General features: G+C 49.0%; 1 protein-coding gene across 1 annotated transcript; it reads right to left on the bottom strand.

The window, feature by feature from the left end:
* Positions 1-2218: 2218 nt before the first annotated feature.
* Positions 2219-7947, bottom strand: ADCYAP1 (adenylate cyclase activating polypeptide 1; the record flags this gene model as incomplete). Its single annotated transcript, XM_080611131.1, has 4 exons — positions 5646-7947; positions 3777-3911; positions 3184-3279; positions 2219-2405 (listed from the first exon to the last, which is right to left on the bottom strand). Exons 1-4 carry the CDS (start codon positions 5744-5746, stop codon positions 2219-2221), a joined length of 519 nt encoding a protein of 172 aa, XP_080467257.1. The 5' UTR covers positions 5747-7947.
* Between the last annotated feature and the right edge of the window lie 9379 nt (positions 7948-17326).

Here is a 17326-nt window from a genome sequence, read left to right on the forward strand (position 1 = left end):
CTGCTCCCTCCCCCCCGCGTTCTTCCGCCTCGGGAGCCCGCGTCGGTGAGGGCAGTGCGGGCAGGGGAGCTGCCGGGGCAGCGCGGGCAGGCGCTGCCGGCACTGCGGGCAGCACGGGCGGGCCCCGGAGGGCCAGGCAGCCCGGGTAAACGATGTCGGCACTGCGAGCAGTGCGGGTAAGCAGCGCCGGCAGCGTCTGGCCGCCCCGCCGGAGTCTGCCCGCTTCTCTCCTCCCCGGCCGAGGAAGGAGGTTTTTACCCGCGACTTATTTGGTTTTGGGGGGTGAGGGACTGCTTTCCGGCGTCTTGAATGCGGGGCTCGCTTTGTGTCTTTGGAAAGACTCCTGAAAGGTTGGTGTGGTGAGCCGGGGGGAGGCGAGAGCCTCCGCGTCCTCCTTCGACCCCTGCCCGAGCTGAGGGATGGGGCCAGCCCCCGGCGGAAGGTAAGATAGGAGTCCGTACATAGAGAGATGAGGTGGAAATGGTTTATCTTGTTAGAAACTGGACCACAGGTGAACACTACACATTCGTTTATGACAAAAGTTTGTTTTATGAAATAAATTTTACTAAGCAATAAGCCAGAATGTAGAAAAATACATTTTACCTCCAAACTCAATAAACAAGGAACAAAAACTTTCATAGTAGTGCATAAGTCTTTAGTGGTAGCTACAACAGGGATTCCTAAACTTGTACAACAAGAGCTTGCATAAAACAGAACAAAGGAGTGAGAGAGCGTTCACAATCTTTTTTTTTTTTTTTTTTTTTTTTTTATCTTTTTTTTTTTTTCTTTTTGTTCCCCGAAAGAACATAACCCGAAAAGGTTACTCAGGTGGGTTAAACAGAGCTCGGAAAAGTACGAAGAGAGGATGAGAGGCAGGAGGGTCTACAAGATAAAACAGTCAAAGAAAAGAGCAAGTCCGACCGAAAAAATAACTGCAAAGGCGAGAACCCTGCTTGTTACACATGATGAAAAGCATGGACAGCACTGGAGAGTAACACACTGTACTTTGCATCCAGGTCCAGTACCGAGCTGCTCGGGGCAGTTGGGTAGCGGATCGGAGGTGGGGTTGCCTCGTCTTCCCTACACCCTGCGGCACCGGCTCTGATACCGGCCTCGGTACCAGAGCCGGCCCCGGGTGCCTCGGGGGACGCCGGGGGCCGCCGCCGCTCACTTCCCCGCTCTTTCCACACGGGTCCTATCTCTGCTTTCGCTTTGTTCTGCAACTCTGCCCAGCCAGCCAGAAGAGCAGTGCACGGGGCTTAGTACTTACTATCTTTGCTGCTGGTTCGGGATCTAGGGGGTGGGGGTTGGCTTTGGCTTATTTTTTGTTTTGTTTTGAATTTTTTTTTTTTGTTTTGCTATTTTGGTTTTGTTTTCGTTTTTAACTATTTCTCCCTCCAATAGGCAACTAAGATGAATAATTTGTATCGAGCTGTTGTTTTTCACAAGAGAATTATCTTCTAAGCTCATTGTTTGAGGAGACACTAATATAGATACAACTGGAATCAAAGATAGCAGGAGGAGAAAAAAAAGAAATCGAAATCTAGAGGAAAGGGAAGCTGCCTCTTCAGAGAGGCTAGTGGCAAAGGAGCCTGCCTTGGGACTCACCGGGGGAAGAATCTGCTTCGCCAATTTTCTCAAATCATTTTCCTCATAATCCCCTGGGAGCAGGGCATCCTTCTCTATGTACAGTAGCAAATGGTGAAAATTAATGTCTTCGACCCTGTCGCGGATAAAAATACTATCCTTTTAATTTCCGTTACAAAAATAGGAGTAATATTCAAAACAATGATTGTCCTTTTTTTTTTTCCTATTTATTTTCTATAAAAACATAAACAGCTCAGGCGAATTTTTGTTTTTGTGCAGGCTTTATATGAAGAATTGTTCTTTAGTATTCTTAGTAGTATTTATATATATATATTTATATATTATATATAACTTAATGATTGGTCCACAAAGTAGAACTGTGCGTTTCTCTAGTGCTTTTGTACAAAAGAAAAACAATATTATTATCAAAATATTCATTTAATGGCTTTACTTCATACATAAATACATGTTTAGGTAACACAGGAGCGGTGATTGTTCAGTCAGTTTGGAAATTACTTTTGTTTTTGTTTAGATTTTTTGTTGTTGTTGGGTCTCTCTCTCTCTCTTTCTCTCTCTCTCTCTCTCTCTCTCTTAGGACTTTGTATACACAGGAGTGGCTGGTTACTCATCGCTACAAATACGCTACTCGGCGTCCTTTGTTTTTAACCCTTTGTTTATACCTTTTCCCCAGGACGGCTGCTAAATATTTCTTGACAGCCATTTGTTTCCGGTAGCGGCTGTAGCTGTCCGTGAAGATGCCGTCTATGTGCCGCTTGGTCAGCGGTTCCGTCTCGTCCCCCGGGCCGCCGCTGGCACCGCTGCAAGCACCGAGAAGCACAGCTGCATCAGCCAGGCCCGCTCCGCACCCCTCCGCGCCTTCCCCCGGCCCTGCGCGGCCCCGCCGCAACATTCCGCGCGGAAGATGCGCGGGGAGACAAAGGCCGCGCCGAAACCCATCTCCCGACGCCGTGCGCACAAGTGGCAAGACAATATCTCCCTGTCATGAATTATTCATGAAGGCAGAGGAAGCTGGGCTTTTCCCCGAGGCCTTATTAACATGTTACCTTCTGCCAAAGGGCGGCGGGTGGCATCGGGCTCGTCCCTGCCCCGCCGGCAGCGGGGAGCCCCGCCCGCCTCCGTGGGGGGTGCGCGGGTCTGCAGCCCGGCACCGGCCTTCCCCGCATCAGCCGAGCCCTCGGGCATCGCTTCCGACAGACTGTCCCCCCCCCCAGCAAAACGGCGAAGCGGCCCAATTTACAATCTTAAATCAGATGGTTGCAAAGAACTACAGAGACATATATATATATAAAAATGCACGCATACATATACATACGTACATACATATATGCTCGAGCGTCCTAAACCAAAGCAACCTCCGCGAACGCCTGCGCTGACAGCCAGGCTCCCCCTGTGCCCGCCTCGGGTCCCGAGAGATGCTGAGGTTTGAGAAGCCGGAGTCCTCCAGCCCCGTAGCCGCCGCAGCACATTCCCAGCCCCAGCCCGGCAGCTTTGTTCCCTCCAGCCCCGGCCTTTTCCGCGCCTCCGCGGCAGCAGCACCAACGCCCACCGCGGGAAAGAACGAGCAGAAACCCTTACCCGACCCGCTTAGCCATCAGGGAGTGCAGATATTTCCTGGCGGATAGCTGGCCCAGGAGTTTCCTGTAGGCTTTGTTGAAGATCCCATCGGCGTGCCTGTGCGGAGGAAAGAGCCCGCGGATGAGCGGCGAGGCCCGGGAGTGGCCGCTGCGGGGTGCGGAAGCCGGGGCGGTGGCTGTGACCGTCTCTCGCCACCGGCCAGGGGAGGGCGGGCAGCAGCTCTCCGTTTCCTCGGGGACCCTCTTCCCCACCCAGAGCCCTTTTCACTGCACTTGGTCGACTCCGGCCCGGCCGGGGATTTCTGCTCCTTTTGCGGGAGCATCGCTAGCCGTCTCCGGCGCGGCTGCCGCCCCTCTCCTTCCCCCGGGCAGCTGGAGGTAAGGCGGCTTTTCCTGTTCTCCTAGGCTTTAAACTGGGCATCGGGACCTAGGCAGAGTGGTTTGGGTTCAGGATATTTTTTTTGTGAGTGTCAGGGAGGTTGCTGTTGCTGTTGGCTATTTGAGTATTATTATTATTTCCGCCTTCCCGATCGGTAAGACCCTTTTTACTCCCGCCTCAAAATTCACGCCTGACACCCCGCGAGTTGCAGTCACCTCTTTTCCGGTGGGTAATACAAGGTGTACATCTCGCCGATCATGGAGGACGGATTCGCTATACCGAGGGGCTCGTGATCATACGCGAAGTCCTGCAGGGTGTTCCCATCCTCGTCGTAGACTTCATCCTCCAGCCTGACAACGAGAGCACCAAGGGGAAGGAGTCAGCCGGGCTCCGCCGGGCGCTCCGCTCCCGGTGCCTCGGTGGTCACCCTTCGCCGGAACCGACCCGGGCGCCCCGGGAGCCCCGTCCGACTGCCCCGACCCCTCCCTGCGCCCGCCCGGCCCCCATCCCCGCCCCCCGCCGCCTCTGCGGGGCAGGACCACGGGGGAGGGAACATACCGCCGTCAGACGCGCTCCGAGAAAAGCCCCAAACATCCCCCCCATTCCCGACCCCCCCGGGCCGAGAATGAGCCCCGTTCCACCGCAACTGCGGCTGCTGCTTCCCGAGAGTAGCGCACGCACCCTGCCGCACACATACACACACGCGTTTGTGTGCCAGGGGCTGGGCGGGAGCCGAGCAGCCTCCCCGCGGAGCCGGGGCGGTGAGAGGCAGCCCCCGGGGCTGGGGCCGGGATCCGCTCCTCCCCGCAAGCGCCAGCCGGGCCGCGGGGGAGGATTCACTTGTCGTTGTCTTTCGTTGAATGGTGCCTCTGCCCTTTGAGATCTCGCCAGTTTTGTTCTCCCCCCACCTCCCTATCCCCACCCCCCGCTCTCCATCTCCCTCTCTGCAGTACGATGTAGGTCATTGTACGTTACAGGCAGCTATTTTTGTCTGTGAGCTTTAGCGGAGGTATTAATAATAGATGTCGCTAAAGTGTTCCACTCCTGCTAATTCAGGCGCTTGAATGAAGACAGCCGGGTTGCTGCCGGCTAATGGCCCCGCAGACCACGGAGCCCCTTCCCCGCAGCCCCTCTGCCCGGAGAAAGAAAAGGGGCTGCTCTCAGCAAGCCCCGACGGGCTGCCGGTTCGTACAAGGACACCTCGGAGCCCCCAAAAGCACAGCCTCCTCTGTCAGTTTGGAGCTCCCAGAACCGCCCCCCGCTCACAGCTGAGCCGCACAGCGGTGACCCTCGCTGGGCACCCCGGAATAGAGCCAACAGCCGGTGGGGCGGGACAACAGCACCCAGTCCCAAACTCCCCAAGTCAAGCAGCACCGGTCTCCCGTGCAGGCTGCAAGCAGCGCGGGAGCAGGCTGCCAGCGGCCGCCCCGGACGGGCTGCCCCTGCCCTCAGCCACGGCCCGGCAAGGGAAACGAGACCTTGCCGACGGCCCAAGGAGTCCCCTACTTCTGCCTCAAACACAGTGGTGGGCAACCCTCGCCCCCGGCTGCCGGGTGGAAAGGGCCAGCACAGAAGCCCGGCAAGACAACTCCGAACCTACACAGAAAACAAAACAACCTTGTGCCAGGCGCCTTCCCTCCCTTTCTGAGTAAGGAGGTCGTACACAGACAGGTAAACACGTGAAGAGGCTGAATCCCTGTCAGCTCCCACACGAACCAGGGCAACTCTCACAAGCTCGCAGCCAACGGCGCACCTGCCCCTCCCGCCCCGCTCCCCCCGTTCGGACCTCCAGTGCTCGCCCTTCACCCCCGGCACCCGACAGCGTCCGGGGCCTGTACGGGACAGGGGGCGGGAGGGGAAAGCCTGCGCTGCAGCCCAAGGGGACCCTCCTCCATGACCGACCCTCGCAGCGGTTTCTATCCCTGGGAGCAGGGGGTGGGCACACAGCCGACGTGGAGGGGGGTTCGTTTGGTGACTCCTCTCCTCATCCCCCTCTGCCCATAGCGAAGCCCGTAGCAAAGCCAAGGCAGTGGGGGGTGAGTGAAGGTGTCCTGGCGGAGATTCCGGGCGGGAGACAGACCTACCTGAGAGCCGGGTACTGAAGTCCGGCTGCAGGTGAGCAGTAGACGCTGCAGTGCATTATTATGCCATAGATCAGGAGTGCTAGGAGCGCTTTGCTACACATTGCCACTCTGTGCGGGAGGGAAATGAAAACCGCCGTCAAAAAAGAAAAAAAAAGGAAAAAGGAGGAAAAAAACACCACCCCACGATGCACCGAGCCCCCGGCCGAGCGTGCGGGGAAGAGGGGCAGCGCGGCCTGTGGGGGCAGGCGCCCTGGGCAGCGGAGCTGCGCGGAGAGGCGCGGAGCGGTGCCCGGCGCAGAGCGCTGCTGCCGCTGCCTGCCCCGTCGATGCCTGCAAGCCCGCCCGCCCCGGGACCACTGTTGGAAGGCTCGGCAAGCCGCCTTGTGTCCTTACCATGAAACTCTAAACACCCGGCACTAAGAGCGTTTGGCTACGAAAACAAAAAGGGCAGGTCTTTAAGGGAAAAAAAAAAAAAAAAAAAGACTTTGAAAAAAAAGAAAAAAGACCCCAAATGGGGGTGGGGGAAAATTCAGGTGTCTCCCAGATTGCGGCCGAAAAAAGAGTTAAAACCCTCGTGGCATCGCCTTTCCGATGGGCGAAGGACCCGCGGGATGAAGAAGATGCGAAGGCAGCAGTGAGTTGTTTGCTGGTTTTGGGAGAACCCACTCCGAAAAGAAAAAGAGAGGAGACAAAAAAAAAAAAAAAAAAAAAAAGGAGAGAAAAATATATAAATGGGAAAAAAGTTTGCAGGTAGCAGCACAGATCTGGAGTGGAGCCTGCAAGGGAAGGGGGAGAGAGGGATGGAGGGAGATGTCGCCTGCGAAGGGAGCGCAGGGAAAAGAGGGAACGGAGCCGGGAGCTGCGGGCTGGCTGCGGGCGGTGCGCTCTTTCCCGGCTCTCTCTCCTCACTGAGCGCCTTCAGCCTTCTCCTCTTCTTCTCTTCCTGCTCGGTGGCTCCAAACTTGACCAGCCTTCCGCAGCCTTCCGTCTGATACGCAATTAGCAACAAAATCTTTGCAAACACCCCGCTTCAGCAAGAGCCCTCTTCGTAAACATTTGCCTGCTTGTTACCTTAGAGGACGGGCAATATTGTTTGTTGCCCCCGTGGTGGTGTCCGGATTTTTATTCATGAATCAAATGCCTTTTTTTTTTTTTTTTTTTCTCCCCCAGTCACGTAATAATCGGGTATCAGAAAAGACGTCACCACCCCAATTCCTCAAGGAACACAGTTCTGTGTCGTCCTCAAAGATGAGCTTATCAGGAGTCATAAAGCTTCTCATAAACACCAACTCACACCCCCCACACCACCCCCCCCCCCCCCCACACACACCCCTCAAGAACAAAAAAAAAAAAACCAAATAGGAAAAGAAAAAAACAAACCCAAACCCAACAACCAAACAGCAACACCTACAAACCTACAAAACCCCACTACCTATCCCACAAACCTAAATGGATGGTCGCCACGGTCAACTTTTACCTGACGTGGGAAGGCACCATGGAGGTGGAGGGGGGCCGTCTGGGGTGGGCTGGGGGTCCCCGGCCCTGGCGGGCTCCCCCGCGGCTTCCCTCCGCGGGGAGACGAGGAGCCAGCTCCCCGGAGCCCGGGGCCCAGCTGCTGGGCGCAGGCCCCCGCGGAACTGCCCGCCGCTGTGAGCGCGCAGGAGGAGCGGCCCCGGCGCGGAACCCCTACTGCCACGGAGATTTGGGGACAGGAGTGCCTTTTTTTTCTCGACCCTCTTTTTTTTACTTCTTTTTATTGCCTTTTGGTTTTCTTTCTTTCGAAGGAATCTTGGTATTGTTCTTATTACGCAAGGCCCCCCCTCCCCCGGGGCAAACCAGCAGCGCCGTAACCGCTCCGCGTTTGGCGGAGCAGCAAAGGGGCGTGGGGGACGGTCCCCAAGGTCGCCCCGTAGGAGGGTCCCACACTGGGCCGTTGCGGCTGTCTGTGGCGATGGGGGCGGCTTCCACACTTTCCCTTGCCCCGACCCTCCTTGTAATGAGACAGAGGTGCGCATCACAGTGCTTGGAAGAGCGGGAGGGGACGGGGACGGATGGGGGGGATTGTAAAAAAGAAAAGGAAAAGGAAAAAAAAAAAGTTGATTTGCAGGAGGGGCTGGGAGGGAAATCCCTTCTCTGGGGACTTCCCCGCCGCCGGGATTATTTTTCCCCCAAGTGATGCGGCTGGCAGGGAGCGCCGGGCGCGGACCACCGGCGGGCTGCCATCCGCTGGGACTGCTCTCGTCTCCGCGCTCTCCTCCCTCAGCGGCCGAAAATCAGCCCTTCATTTCCGAGAATTACCCAAAGAAACACAGGCTGCCATTACTGCACATTTTAATTATTGGGATCATAAGCAGAGAGTTCAGGAAGCAGCAATAATATAGTTCTGTTTCCTATTTGAATGCGTTCGGTGTTACACGCTTGGATGAGTTATTCGAGCCCGAATCGATTTCTCAAAAACAACAACAACAACAAACACACCACGCAATTACATTCCTATTATGGTCATTTAAGGTTTCAAAATCTTTTTCCGGACATAAAGGAAATTTAACATGAATGAATTTGGTCCGGCAAAATGGCCATCGACGCGATGCCGGGGCGGGAGGGGGCACGCAGCAATAGTGACTCCGCTGTCCCATATAGGAACGGGAAGGGTCCCCGGGAGAAGAATGGACTGGGGAAGGGGACACCCAAACGATGGGCTTCCCCATCGACGGGCGCTGGCGCGCTCCCCGCTCAGAGCCTGGTCGCGGAGCGCGGGGAGCTGCGGGGCTGAGCCAGCGCGGACGGTCCGTGAGCGGAGGGCGCCACCGTGCGGGCAGCAGCGCGCCTGCGGCCGTCGGGCGGGCCGGGGGTGCCCCTATCCGCCGGGTCGTGAGGGTGGAGGTAGCACGGGACAGCCCCTGAGGGTCCCCTTAGGTCTGCCGGCCCCGGCTGTGAAAGCCAAAGAGACTGGAATCGTGGGCATTGCGTTTTAAACCTGTGACTGTTTCCACTTTCGAAAAGGTCCTTTCAGCTACTTTTTTTATTTATATTGCTTCATTTCCTCTCCTCCCTCCCCAAATCCCCCACATACAGAAAGTACCGGCATGCCTAAAATACTGTGCATCAGCAGCACACGGATACAATTGCCATGGACCAGACCCCCAGTGCCACCCATGTACTGCTGCGGACACAGGAGCAATGTCAGGATGGTTTGCAAAAAGCACAGCTTCTACGATCTCATGTAGGGTGAGTAACTCACACATGATTCATGCCAATAAAATTCCCAGGGCATCTCTATCTACTTCACAGGTGTGTGTGCACAATGCGAATGTACGTATGACTCGATTGTGATTTAGGCTGAATAAGTGAAGGTTTAAATCTGGTTGTGGTGTACAAGTAAATTTCCAGATAACTCTGTCATTTCAAGGCTGAGAGGGATTTAAGGTTTATAATATTTTCCTCTAAGGCAAACTCCTAAGGTGGCACCTGAAGAAAAGTAGGATTTTTTCATTGGCAGAATTCCTTCATTTTTCTCCTACCAGCTTGTTAGACTTTTTAATATACATGACTATGATTTTTTAAATATCTATTTTATTAACTAGAACATTGCAATTCTATAGGCATTTCTAGAGGAGCTTACGTCCACGGAGCCTTTTTAAACCTGATCAGGACTGACTGCTCTAAAATGTATTGCCATCAGTTTAATTCCAAGGAACATATTTCATCATGTCCCATGATGGGTATCTTTTCTTTACCACTCCTCAGCAAACTCTTTTTTTTCTTTTCTTTCTTTTTCTTTTTTTTTCTTTTTTCTTTTTCTTTTTTTTTCTCCACCCCCCCTTCTCCCCCCCCCCCCCCCCTTATGTCTATTTCATAAAAAATACCACAAGTAATCTTTCAAACTGTCAGGAACTACTGGTCCATAAAGCCAGATGATGCCCTCATGCACACTTGTTGGATGTCCAGCCACTATATTCCTGTTTTCTCAGTATGTCCCACTTTCGCCATGTATTTTAAAAGGAACCTGGAAAACTGTCGGACAAGAAATACATAATTTTATCATGAAAAGGCACGTATTTTTCTGCCAATATAGAAAAGGATGAATTCTTCTTTCTCAAAAGCAGACAATCCTGCCAACCCAGCTGTTTCTCTCACACACATACTATGTGTTTATCGTGTCTTCTTAATGTCTCCCCAAGCCTACTTTCTTGCTGCAATGGCTTGGGAAACCCACTGCAGACCAGTCTGCCGACGAGTAGATGCCTGCATCAGCTTTATGAACATAATACCAGGCTTCATCTTTTCTTGGTTTTCCAGCCTCTTTCTCCCTGAAAACTAGCTCCTGGGAAGGATGGACTTTTCAGAGGGGAGATGTACTCATCCATGAAGTCACTGGTGTAGCTATGGTCATCTGATAACGGCTAATTAAAGGATTGTCTGGCAGAAGAACAGAAGTTATTAAAGCTCAAGCAGGCGAAGCCAGGGCTTGGCGGACATTTCAGCACTTCCAGCTGATACATGGCAGCCGTGACAGAGGTGGGAAAGCCCCACTTTCCTAATCGAGGCTAGGCAGCAATCAGCTCAAAGAGAGAGAGCACTGAAGCATTTCATTCAGGGTTGTTTTTTCTCTTATTAAACCGTCCCCTCTTGAGCCTTCTCTAAGTAAAAGCAGCAAAATGCTTAGGCACGCTCTGGAAGGCACATACATCTGTGTGCTTCCTCATGTCTATCACAGGCCAAAGGAGCAAAGCTGTAATCCAGACAGGTTGCTTACCCAGGGGCCTTCTGTGCAGCAGGTACAAACCATGGGAAAAATAGAGAGCAACAACCAGGGACAGATCTCTGAAGATGTGAGAGAGACAAGCCTTGCCTGGTGGCTGGGGCCCTTGCCAGCGTCTTTGCAGGTGATCACCAGATGTTAGCAAAGTCTCAGAGGATATCACAGATAATTCTTTGCTTCCTTTTATCACCTCAATTATATTTCCACGCAAATAATTACAAAACATTCTCAAGTATATGCACTCTGAGGAAAAGGGCTGGGATTTTTTATTTATTTTATTTTCTGAAGTGAGGAGGCAGGACAGTGTTTCCCAAGACAGCAGTGTAGGAGCACGAGGAGTGCAGTCATCCAGCTTAGAGCTCACGGTGAGAGACAAGGTCAGTGAGTTGCCAACACAGAAGCTTGGTGTTCAATCTTACATGGTGGGCGTCCTCCTCCTTCTCTTCAGTTAAGTGAAGCCAGATGACTACAACAACACAAAAGCAAAGGAAGAGTCATTCACATCTGAACACAAAGGCAAGAAAAGCACTTCCAGAGGAATGAAAGACCAAACAGTGAACTCAGTTCCACAAGGAGGTACCACCGCGCTATGCATGTGACAGATAATTTCCTTGGCTGATCAATAGATACATTTATAATCTCCCGTCTTTCACCAAAGTAAATTCATATTCTGCAAGAAAATAAACAAAGAAAATCCTCGATGTTTTCTGACAATGGCTCTTTGATCAATCACTTATATGAAAATTATAAGTTTCCTAAATTATGAAAGGCAAACAACAACAAAAAAAATCACCTTTTGAAGATTTAATATTACAAAGGCCTTTTCTACACTAAAGCCAGCAAGCTACAAAATGCCACTAAAGATCTTGCTAGTCCACAGGGGAGAATTAAAGACTTTAGCACTGGCAGCAGGTCTAGGTCTATTCCCACTCTCACTTCCATTTGGTTTGGTGCTCAGGGAAGGGTAAATCCTTAAGCAGATTGAACATGCAAAGTTTCACAGAATGCTGCCAAGCTACAGTAATTTATACTGGGCAAAGAATGACCACACTATCTTTGTGTTCCAGGTGGCTTTAGATGCAGCTGTAACCCGGTATGAATGCCAAGTACTGGTTTTGTACTCAAATGTAACAGAATTTGTGGTACACCTTTAGAAACAGTGAGACTGGCACATGTCTGTATCCAAAACTAAAATCCATCTGTAGTTCTGAGGTATGGCTAATGGCAGAGCTAAAGTTATTCATAGTTTAGATTTACCAGAAATAGTTGGAACAAATTAATAATGAATTAGAACATTTTTTTATCATCACAGGAGCAAGAGGGAATAAATAGAATCATCCATATTTTCTTATTACAAAACAGTGTGCAGCCTATTACCAAACACTAATTTTGTGTTGCTTGTGCTGGAAAACTGTTGAAGGGTCCCTGGCTCCTGACAGCGCTGCTTAATTCAGTCTGATGGGAGCAAGGCTGTGCAGAAGCAGGCCAGGGTGGGCAGGTGAGGACCATCCCAACAGGGGTGAATCCCAGCCTGCCAGAGCTCAATAATTCCAATTAATCACGCTAAAGACAACAGAGACAGGTCACACAGAGCACAGTAAACATCAATCAGGTCCGCATATTGTGATGAGAGAATAACGAATTCTGTCTCATTAAGGAAAAAAGACGTGGGTGGGCATGGAAGCCTGTCCTCAGTGGCTCGTGCACCCTGTAGTGCAGTATCTGCCTTGCGGGGCTGTAGTCCATGCTGGCCACAGGCAAAATTGCACTGAGCGTGGAAGCCCTTCATACAGCTTAGTTCCTAATTTTGCGCATAGTGAGCAACAGTGAGAGCTCCTACATCCCTTTGCAGGGCAGGAGGGGCCCTGTTTGGGCAGAGGCATAGCTCCAGCAAGACAAGGCATGTGGGATGAGACCAGGGTTCTGACTTTGCTGGCCTCTGTGCCAGGAGTTGACTGGACAGCAGACATGAGGGCCATGAGCCAGACACCAGAGCCAGGAGGCAGCATACTGTTTTTGGCTGCTGCCGTAACTGGGCTCGCAGAAAGCACAGGGACATTTGGACAGCGGCTGTCCCCAGAGAGGTCATGGGTTAGATTTCTCCACCAGCGGCGTGCACTGACAGCCACTTCTCTGGCTGTGTGAGACCAGGGGCTATTTTAGCACCTGATTCCCTTTAACTGTCAGTTTCTGGGCTTCCCGGGCTCTGAAACACAATCAAACAGCATGAAATGAATATCTAACTGCATACATGACACACTGGAGGATGTTCAAGGGCCAAAGCCTCCAATTATAAGGCAGCATCACTGTTTTTAAACATTTTTTTTTATTCATTTAACTTCAATAAAGTACTTGGGTCTACTTAGCCTAAAGGAAATGGGCAATTCTTAGTTTTTACATTTAAAGATGGCACAAAGAATTTTTTGTGTGTGGCCTTATGGCCTGATCCATCTCTATCCGCTAATAAAATGTATTTCTGCAACAGCTGAGGCAATTAATCACTTAAACAGAATTGGATTACAATCTCCATTACTTAAACATCTTTAAAGTCAGGCTTGCTGTCTTTCTAAAAGATTCCAAGCTATCGAGCCATTCTTTGCCCTCTTTTATTCAAAGGTCAGGCTGGATGCTGGTAATGGCCTCTTGTAATGTCAAAAAATTGGTCTCTGACCCTTGTAATGCCACAGGAAAGACTCTCACTGATTTCAGACAGAACTGCACTAGATTTTTTGACCTTTTTCATTAGGAATGAAGATTGTCTGCAGAAACCCCTATGTGATTTCCTAACTCCAGGTACGTGTCTATTAAGCTCATTATGTAAATACTGCTGTCTTTGGTCCTCTTTGAATTTCATAGGAATTTACAGAGCTCAAAACAACCAGAAGTTACTAGGACATTGCAAGACTGAACCTTCTCTTTTCACCCCCCAGTCTGTGTTGAATCCCCAGAGATACCTGTCTTTGTCAACAGAACAACAAAATAATATAACTATGATAGCCTGCAGAAATGTTTAAAATCCTGAAATTTCAATATGATATTTTTCACTGTAGTGAAATTCCCTTTCCTGATGCAACTATATTATTGATTTTGTAGTTAAAAGTAAAGCTGCAGAAAAAGTAGTTAATTGCATATAAGTTGGGGTGGTTGTCTGATATATTTTACTCTGCAACAAAAAATTCCCTTCTAAGTCTCAGCAACAGTTGAGATTGTTTTACAATGTATATATTCCTTTTATTTAACTATCTGAAATTAATGTTTTACCACTGGATAACGAACTTATTTATCGTCTCTGATTTAAAATCAGGAATTTGCTCTGAAACACAATAGGCAAGAAGTATGAGCAAGAAATTACAGAAGTAACATCTTATTATCTAATGCTAGCAATTAAAGGTGGTTTGGCTTTTGAATTTGGGTTTTGGTTTGGGTTTTTTTATTTTTAATAAGAATGCCAAAGTGAGATACCTTTTTATCTATCACTTACCTCTCTGGGGGAAAATATAATTTAATCACATGCAAAAGAAAGCTATTGTCAAGAGCATTATTTATTCAAACTTCTCCTCTATGGAAAGTGAAAAACTCTGTTTTGAATATGTCTCCTGACCTTATCTCCTTAGATCAATTCTACAAGATCTGTTCTGAGCCAGGGATTGCTTTTGATGTACTGTTCATGTCCACGTATCCTGTTTCTTTCCTCCCATTCCTAATGTAGAATGTCTTTCTGTAATTATCCCAGAGCCTGAACTACAAGGTGAATACTGGGTATATGGGCATAGAATTCTGTTTGTGAAAGCGGCAAATATTTGTTCAGTACTGAGAAAATTATGCTAAAAACCCCATGCTGTAGATTGATGAAAGATGAGCTGCATGTGGTCTGATGATGATATGCCTGTACTTATTGTAGGTTCTTCATATTTATAAAATATGCTGCAATTACATAATAACTTTCATCCAAAAGCGTTACTACTAATCTCACAATTCTCTTATTAGTCATGTACTTATTAATGTATTACATTTACAGTGTGAAACACAGCAAATCCAGTGAGTTCCTCGGGAGCACATAGGTAAGAACCAGAATAGCTCTGAAATAAATATCTCACCCTACTGGTCAAAGGCAAAGATCCTAATGACTTTAGTGGGGTCAGACAATCACTTTTGTTAATCTGATTCCATCTTTTTTGCCAGTGGTGAAGGTTTACTGCTCAGAAGTAACACCCCACATGTCTCCAAACACTTAATGCTGTTAAGCCATAGAGTAAATATCTGCTGATGTGCTTTGTCATGGATTCAGGAGAGTGTAGTGTTTAGTCTCTATGAAAAGTTATTTTAATTGAAGAAATTCCTGTGTCATCCCCCCCAAAATAGTAATTGTTGGGTGATGGTCCCCAGCAGCGCCTGTAGAAATCAGCATCACATAAATTGCAAAGAAAACGATGCCTCCAAAGAAGAAAATGTACAGTGAATGACATGAAACTCTAGTGAATTCCTGTAGTTGTTGTTAGTTTGAAGATGATTAATAACCTTGAACTAAACTAAAAATAATTAAAAGCACATTACTCATCCTCAGAGAACAAGGTAATCAAAGGGGACTTTGCAACTGAGGAAAAGCTGTCCTTCAAAAGAAATCTTTCCCCATCTTCCAGTGTTGATTAGTTAACAATACTGCTAGTCATTACACTCAGTGTAATTGGTGTCCTTCCTTGATTTTTGTGGGGGAAGAAGAGGCAGCAAGGAGAGCTGAATCACGAGTTTTCTTCATATTTTTTTCTTAATGAACAATAGTGTGCACTGCTGTTCTGGAACACAACACTAGGTAGTGTCAGCACAGTCACTGGAGTGTATTAGAAAGATGATGAAAGTTCCGAAGTGTTGATCCACAGGCTAAAAGCATAAATTTGCTCTTAGGATGTGGAGTGTAATGCCCAATGATTCCTCCTGTTTTCAAAGTCTGCATTTGGTAGTTAGTTAAAACTATAGTAAAAGTTATATATATAATTAACATAGTTAAACCTGTATTAAATACTTTTATATTAAATACTTTCTCAGGATCATTCCTCTCCATTTCTATAGACACCACATGACGAGAGGCAAAATGCCCCAGAATGCATGATTCATAGTTATAAAATTTAGGAATGCTTAACTGGAAGCAGAGCTGCAAAACATCAAATCCTTGTAGTATCCCGTGCTGTGCAACATTAGTCCTAAGCCTAAATGAGCCTGCAACGAAAGGAAAGCTCATATTGAAGAAGAAAATAGCTTCTGTGCTCCAGTTAGGTGATATAAAACTGAAAGGTCACAGAGATATTAAACTCAATTTTTTTGAACTAGTGAGAAATGGAGAAAAGGCAAGGGGGTTGCAGGTTTCTCTTTTCAGATTTTTCTGTGGAAGGAGCAGTGGAGTAAAGTCAGGTAGGGCTCTAATTCCACAGATCTGTGAACAAAGCACTTACTGTTGCTTCAACTCACAGCTACTGCCTTACTTTTGCCGAGTGCTGCATACCTGTAACTCCCAATGAACTACTAGATGTCACTGATATCCTTACATGGCCTCGAGTCCTGTTTAGAAATGCAGCAACTTTTAAATATGTAAATACAAGGAACAAGAGTGTTAAATGTTTGCCTTCCTCGGGGCTGGGCTGTTAATGGCAGCTGCACAGTACCAGGTGTAGGAAGTGTTTATTTCACATTATGTTATACCTTCAGGTTGTTTTCTAAGTGAAATGTTAAGGCAGGGGTACAAGGAAAACTTTCTAAGGGTAAGAGCTTTGCACTACTCTTTCAAGGGGACCAGCAGAAACTGCACCTCCAACGAAAACTCCTAACCATCATTTCTACAAAGCACCTGAAAGTATGTTTTTAGGAAAACACTGACTGTGAATGAAGCAGTACTGCACAGAAAACTGTAACATTCATACAGATGTATTTCAAAGAAGCCTTGTGACAAAGCCTTTTGTAACCCAGATTCCCTCTCTTTCCGTCACATCTTCACCACTTTGTTTTGATTTGGCAAAAGCTACAGCAGTACGAGGTGCATCCATCTGTCCTATCCCATCCCATCCCATCCTGTCTTGTCCACCCCCAACCAGCCATAAGCTGCTACATGTCACAGATGCATCATATACAACTGAGGCATAAACCAAGGAGGGGTTTATCTGTGAGGGGGAAAAGCAGTTTTACTCCCACCGTAGTGTCACCAAGGTGTCAGTGCAGAAGACTGCTGCAACTTTCTGCGTCAGTGATTTTCTCATTTTGCCAGCTGTTAGATATGTTACAGATTAGGTTGAGAGCAGCAATAGTAGAAGAGCTGATCTGGGAATATCTGCTGCTCACTTGGGCTCTCATGTCCCCACTCTGTGAGACCTGATGCAGCTTCATGAATGCTGTGGGCACACAGAGTATGCTCGCCCTGGCAGACACAGGCTCTGTCTAACATAGCCAAGGGTTTGATGTTTTACAGAGGTTGTGAGGCATCTTTAGACACTACTGACTGTATAAAACAGAAAGTGGTCGCCATCCCATAAGGCATCTGAATGACCACAGGAAGGAAGCATTTGTGCAGGAGTAGGCATACACCCTGGCCGGTCTTTATGTAACCAAACCGAGGAATAGCAGCCTCAGGGACATAGCAGCCCCGGCTTTTGCACACAACAATCCTCAGAGAGCCCATGAACAGCTCTGTGGGCTGGGAGAGATGAGCACTGGGGGGATGAGAACGCGGCCAGATGCTGCTTCATTCCGCAGAGGAAGCACAAAGCCATCATGCCACCTTGTGGCTGCTGCGCTGCGGCTGGCACAGGGGATGCCATCCCCCTCCTCCTCCTCCACAGGCAGGCTCTTCGAATAAAACCACTTTGCCTCCCGCAAGCCGTCAATCTATCACTATCGGGCGGGTGTGACCCCTCGCTCCGAGTATCTCCTTCAG

Source organism: Psittacula echo, assembly GCF_963264785.1.
Source record: "Psittacula echo genome assembly, chromosome: 2".
NCBI classification, from domain to species: domain Eukaryota; kingdom Metazoa; phylum Chordata; class Aves; order Psittaciformes; family Psittacidae; genus Psittacula; species Psittacula echo.